General features: G+C 39.5%; 1 protein-coding gene across 1 annotated transcript in view; it reads right to left on the reverse strand.

Moving 5' to 3' along the window:
* Nucleotides 1-4,479, reverse strand: part of LOC135056068 (myosin-3) — a 74,771-nt gene extending 70,292 nt beyond the window's left edge. Inside the window, exons 1-2 of the mRNA XM_063960787.1 lie at nt 4,371-4,479; nt 218-429 (exon numbers count right to left, since the gene is read on the reverse strand). Of these exons, the coding sequence (XP_063816857.1) occupies nt 218-421 (204 nt within the window). The 5' untranslated portion in view covers nt 422-429; nt 4,371-4,479. The remainder of the gene's footprint in view (nt 1-217; nt 430-4,370) is intronic.
* Nucleotides 4,480-7,070: the final 2,591 nt, after the last annotated feature.

Below are 7,070 nucleotides of genomic sequence, written 5' to 3' on the forward strand. Positions count from 1 at the left end.
CACACACACACACACACACACACACACACACACCACACACACACACACACACACACACACACTTCCTCCTCTCCACTTATGATCTATCAACTATACAGATCTGAAGCAAAATCTGCTTAATAAAAATATGTTTTTAGGGGTTAAACAAACATGTGAAAGTTGGTGCAAATAATTCCCAGAAACTCATTGTAGATGATTGGACACAATTATATTTTACCCTGTTATCTTCCGTGTCAACTGTAGCCTTTCCACCGTCTGTGCTCTTAATCTTCCCCTTGATGTAATCAATGGTGGGGTCAGTGACAAAGCAGTATGTTTTGGCATCAAATGGCTGATTCTGGGACTCAATCCTTTCCTTTTCTGGCTTTCTGAGGAACGGTGCAGCCACACCATAGACCGCCATCTCTGCATCGCTACTCATGGTGACAGCTGCAATTAGAGTAAAGATGATAAAAGTCGGAAAATGGATCTTTATCCTATTACAGAGAATATTACAGTCAGTCATTCACAATAGTCCTTGGTCCAGTGGAGCTTACAACCTATATTCCCTATAACACAAGGGTTATTTATTTTTGTCAGTAACCAATTAACCTACCGGTATGTTTATGGAGTGTAGGGGATGTGGTGGGCAGTTTAACAGTTATAATGTTACAGTAATGGAGAAACTATGAGGTCCAATCCGGCATGCCGACATGGTACAAATCTGATTTACAGCATTATAACAGTGTTGACTACTGTATATTACTGCAAACATGACTATTTACCATCATATTTGAAGTTGCAAAGTCAGCACTACTAAAATGTGGTTAATTCCATTATTAACATGTTGGCATACCATGTTCAACCTCATAGTGTGAGTGTCAATATTTTAACTGTCAAACTAACATACCGAACCTGAGTGTGGGAGGAAACTGGAGTACCTGGAGGAACCCCACACATACATAGTGAGAAGATACAAATTCCACACAGACTGTCCAAGACTCAGGGTAGTACAATACACACACAAAAACAAATGGTGTGTTACAGGTATTAGCAAAAAGCATTATCTTTTCATGTGAATACACCAAATTGTGAAATGGCAAATAGTGGTTGGGAAAACCTATAGACCAATATTCCAGTTGATAATAGTTACTGGCTGGTTTGTTACATTAGAATGATTGGTGAGCATCAAAAGGAGTGCATCATCGGGGACTCCAGCGGATCTGAGAAACAAGTGCTTTTAAGTTAATTATGTTTTTGTTTATTCAGATTAAAGCAGCAAAACTATGAAAAAAAAATGTGTGTTTATTACATCCGTTTCACTTTTTATAAAAATCACTATGACAGCCTATAAGAAGACGCTTAGTAATTATTATGTTTCCCCGCTTTGCTTCTTCAGGCTGCTATTAATGATATAATTCTGCGCAGTTCCCATGTGTAGAAAAGTTTGAAACTCTGAGCTCTGTCCGTTCTGTGATGTCGTCCACATCTGTCTTCACATAGATTACATGATGAGAGTGTAAAGGGGGGTACAACACGGAGAGAGCCGTGCTTAAATTCTAAGCAATCTGACTAGATTGCTTAGAAGTTAAGCACGGATCTCTCCGTGTGTATGCCCCACAGCGATAGCAATGCGCGGCCCCGCGCATCGCTATCGCCGGTACTAGATTGGCCTGCATGCATACTGGCATACTGGCTAGTGAGAAGGGGTGCCAGTCGGAAACTGCACACGGGCCTCTTCCGCTCTTAAGATGCCCCTGCCTATGGGGGCTGTATTTGCAAACAAGAATGGAGTTAACGTGGCAGATATTGAAGACATATGCTGCAATGCCTCCATTGTACATTGGACAAATACTTAATACGTGTGGGTACCCCCAATAATGTCTGTTTTCGGGGAATAGCCCTCAAATATTTAACAGCCCCCGTAGTGAGAAAAGCAAACTTTTTTCCATTACTATAGTACAGCATTTCCTGAATATAAGGTAAAGCAGCAAAGGAGGTCCTAGCGTTGTACCAGAGTCCAGTGCGCAAATGCAGGTCTCCGGGAAAATGGCACGGCAGCCATTTCCATGGTCCTGCAACATTTTCCCGGTGATTTGTGCGTCGCTGCTGCAGGATTCCAGAGGGTCAAGTATTTAATAAATGGATGCAGGGTGGGCAGACAGTGTGGGCCCAGTGGAAGCAGGGGCTCCTGTGCAGTGCACCACACACCGTACACCCACTATAGCTATGCCACTGTCAATAGAATTTTGTGGGGGCTTCAGTGCTGCCGGATTTACCAGGCTGCGGAATGTGAAGCATTCCAAAGTTTGGTCCTGATAGGATAATGTCATTCCCAGGTGGTGGTACCATATAGTAGCCTATGGGCTTTATTCTGCAAAAATTACCAAGACAGGTATCATCTGGAACCCTTCCTGTTAATGGGCGCTGCACATGTTTGGTCAGCTGACCACGCATGCACAGAAAAGTCCCGGTTCCAAATATAGAAATGAAATTATTGCTTTTGTATTAATTTCTCCTTTTGGATCCCCTCTCACTGCATGTGATTGTTAGTACATTCCTGCAATTATTAATGTCTTATTGCTGGCAATAAGAAGCACTAATTATCGGGACTAAAACCCGATAATTAGTAAACATGGCTCTGTGGGAGTAATTTTTCTCTTTTTGAGAAGACAGTTTTTCGGAAAGTGATAACTTTCCTCTCTGCAGCCGCGGGTTCCCCACTTCCCCGCTGGGGCATCATTGCCAGTCCCCGCTTCTGCAGCAGCAAACCCCTCTCCCCCGCGGGCGTGTTATTGCCGTGGCTGCGTTCCCCACATCCCCTGTATGTCTTCGGTGCTGTGTTCACTGATATTAAAGTGAAAAAGCATAGGGGCGATATATCAGTCCTTGGGGAGAGATAAAGTTGAGAGAGATTAAGAGGTCTATTTACTAAGATTTGGATGGAGATAAAGTGGACAGAGATAAAGTACCAGCCAATCGGCTCCTATCTGTCATTTTTCAAACACAGCCTGTGACATGGCAGTTAGAAGCCGATTGGCTGGTACTTTATCTCCAGCTACTTTATCTCCATCCAAGGCTTAGTAAATAGACCCCTTATTTCCAACAGATCAGCTGTTACTGCTAATTTACAGGCTGTGTTTGAAAAATGACAGGATTGGTTGGTACTATATCTTTGTCCACTTTATCTTTCTCCAAGATTTGATAACTCTCACCCACATATTGATGAGACCACAATGCCTGCTGTTCAGTTCAGCCCAGCATACAGTGAGATTAATTTTTACTCAGTTTTGTTTTGTCATTTCTACAGATAGAGCAGGGATTAACCCAGAGAAATCTGTAGGAAAATCATTAGTTTATGTTTTAAAGATTATTATTGTGATTTCATGACAGGTCCAGGCTGAAGATATTCTGTATGAGCGCCAGCCTCTGTGATTCACTCACTCACAGTTATTGTATGATGTGATATATGATAATATGAGCAGGAGACAGTTTTGAAGACTTCATCATGACTGTAGAATGTAATGACACTATTTACTTGTAAGACATAGGTTCTATTTCAGGGTCAGAGATCTTATCCTCTGCCTGTACACAGAAGGTATCAAATATCCTACATGCATAGTTGGACTGTTTGCTTTGACATGATAATGAAGTGTTCTTTCATGCACAGTGAATACATAAGAAAACCGTACTGTATATAAGCATGCTTTCAGTAAGTATCTTGCACTAGGCAGGAATAATGTCAGTGCTGGCACCTCTCATATCCACTGAGAATAACAACAATATTAGGAGAATATGTGTGTGCTTCGGATCGCATTGTTACAATTGTCATTTATATTTAAAAAAATTCCAACATATTTTATATAAAAAAAAGATTACAGTGCTATTTGCTGCTCTAGGCAGAGCTGAAGAGTTTGAGACAGCAAATATTATTAAACCAATTAAGAATCTAATTAATCTGTGTATGCATGCAAAAGAAAATATTTGTAAAAGCACAAGGTTCCTAAATTCATTGTATTATTACTGTCCAATCGTGAACTAGAAAATTGTGAGCTGTAGTGCTATGTGTAAAAGTGTCTGAGATTCTGATGAAAGATACAATCTGTAACAATGCCATTTAAAAATACAGTATATGTAAATGATTTGAGGCCCTTTAAGTTGTCTATGTTACTGGCCCTTTAAACAGACATTGAACCTTTAAAGGGAACATGGCATGTTTGTAATATATTTCATAATGGTATTCCATCAAATATATTACATTCCATACTGAAAACCATATTCACATTTAAGAACAAATATGTTTGTCTAAAAAAAAAATAAGCCATAGGCTACAACAGCACTGTCATACCATTATATCACTGTACAGTAACAAGTAATAAAGTATCTTTTACCTTTCTAATCCAGCCACTCGTTAATGAATAGAGATGGAGTTCTAGAGTGAAGGAGAATAAGATAAGTATAAATGATATCCAGCAGTACCCAGGGTTCAGCCTGTTTAATTACTTACTGTACGCAGAATTTCAAATAGCCCTTAGGGACAGGGGCAATGTGCTTTTATAATGTCTACCAATAATCCCTTTAGTTTATCCCCACTCTATAATTGGAAATTAATTCCAACCTCCTTGTCACATTTTTTTTTCTTTAAAACTTAAATATAGAAATGACCCAGTCTCTATTTTGTTAGCAGCTGGGGCACTTGGCTAAGGTGTACAATTAAGAGTCACAATCCCCGGTACTTAATAATAGGATTATCACCACAAGGCACTGCATGATATCTGCTTTTAGGCTATTACAGTATGTGCCAGAAAGTACTATACAGTATGAGTTCTTGTTACAGCAAAGAAGGCTAATCATTTAGAATACAGAAAAAAATAGATTTACATGTTAAAGTCAATGAAGAGCTATTGTATAGTTATATTTTAAATTAATTTAGTTTTGCAGTTTATTCAAATACAGTGCAAATCATCAAAATCACACATAACTATTGATTGAGATAAGTAAGTTGGGAGTTTAATTATGTTTTATTTGCAATCAATCCTCTATAAATGGCTGCTTAGTGCATATTGTTGCATTTGGTATCAGGGCCATGTAACATTAGGGTCAGATTTTTCATGTGGCGGTCATACTATTTTGTTTACAAAAACAGTACCATAGCTTTCTAAGAGGACTGCGAAAATGGTCAGTTTACCAATCGCTGACAAGCTAACAAACCAGTAGCTAATACAGGTTGAGTATCCCATATCCAAATATCCGAAATACGGAATATTCCGAAATACGGACTTTTTTGAGCGAGAGTGAGAGAGTGAAACCTTTGTTTTCTGATGACTCAATGTACACAAACTTTGTTTAATACACACAGTTATTAAAAATATTGTATTAAATGACCTTCAGGCTGTGTATATAAGGTGTATATGAAACATAAATGAATTGTGTGAATGTATACACACTTTGTTTAATGCACAAAGTTATAAAAAAACATTGGCTAAAATGACCTTCAGGCTGTGTGTATAAGGTGTATATGTAACATAAATGCATTCTGTGCTTAGATTTAGGTCTCATTGCCATGATATCTCATTATAGTATACAATTATTCCAAAATACAGAAAAATCCGATATCCAAAATACCTCTGGTCCCAAGCATTTTGGATAAGGGATACTCAACCTGTACAGACTTTAGATGGTGTTAGCCATTGTAGCCTACAGTATAGCTTTGGATCTCTCTCTGGCAGCCTATACCTGCACATGGGCCAAAGGGAAGTATATCCTTCCATCATGTCACCTCTTTAAAGTGACAGCAAGAAAACGTGCACGCTATTAACTTCACACTGCTCTTCTTCAGGTAGGCTATGATTGTTGAGCATGGTGACTGGTGGGCTGAGATATGAAAGGAGCAAGAGTAGGACGGGGGCCAGGTGGTTAGAAACAGAGAGAATTAAAACTTTATTCCAACTATAATTTTGGCATCTGAGACAAGATCCTACTTGGCCTCAGAGGTGAAATGGACTTGAATTGGGAGTAAGGCACATATCATGTTCACTACTAGTTATCATTTGATTAACAGATACAATTTGAGGTAAGGGTCAGGCAAATAGCCAGCATGGACAAACAAAGAGTAATTAGACCAAGACTGGAGACAATTGGACCCCAAGACAGAGTCCAGGGAATAGTTGGATTAGTGCTAAATGATCAACAAGAGAATTTATCAGAAACATATTATTCAGTCAAGGAGCTAGATAACCAATGGGCCTTAAAATCTGGAGACTAATGATGTCAGGAAGGGTGTCTCCAAGTATCTATCTATAGCTGTAAAATGGGACTTTCTAATGAGAGGTTTCCATAGTTTATTATAGTTTTCTTCTGCATAAATACTATTAAAGTTACCAAAGCTCTTAACCACTCACTCAATATTTCCCATCTTGACTACTGCAATCTCTTCCTATTTGGTATTTCCTTCCTGCATCTACTCCCGCTTCAACCAATCTTAAGGGGGGTACTCACGTAACGATATTCTAAGCAATCTGACCAGATTGCTTAGAATTTCAGCATTATTGCTCTGTGTGTAATCCCTACAGCGATAGCGATGCGCAGCCCCGCGCATCGCTATCGCTGCTGCTAGATTGGCCTGCCGTGCAGTCCAATCTAGCGGGTCGCTCACTTCACCCGCTGGGTGAAGTGAGCGCTCCCCCCGTCTCCCCCTGCATGCTCAGCACAGATCGCGCTGTGCAGAGCGGCAGGAGAGATCCTGTCTATATGGGCCTTTAGATTCCACAGCAAGATTTTTCTCTCTCACCGTTCCTTATCTGCTGCACCTATATTTACTTCCAGTGTCCTCCATAATCCAATTCAAATTACTCACTGTTATCTACAAAAACAATACTACCCCTTCATACATCTCCATGCATCTCAAATCTAATATCAAAATATTCTCCCTCTTGTCCTCATAGATCTACCATTACTCTATATCTCATCTACGGGAATATTTATCAAAACTATTTTTACTAAAATAATGTGAAAAAGTGTGTTCACAACATTTTCCCATTATTTTAGTATCACCTAAATGTACTAATGGGGAATTGGTGGAAAGCCCTTAA

This window comes from Pseudophryne corroboree, chromosome 3, assembly GCF_028390025.1.
Source record: "Pseudophryne corroboree isolate aPseCor3 chromosome 3, aPseCor3.hap2, whole genome shotgun sequence".
Lineage (NCBI taxonomy): Eukaryota > Metazoa > Chordata > Amphibia > Anura > Myobatrachidae > Pseudophryne > Pseudophryne corroboree.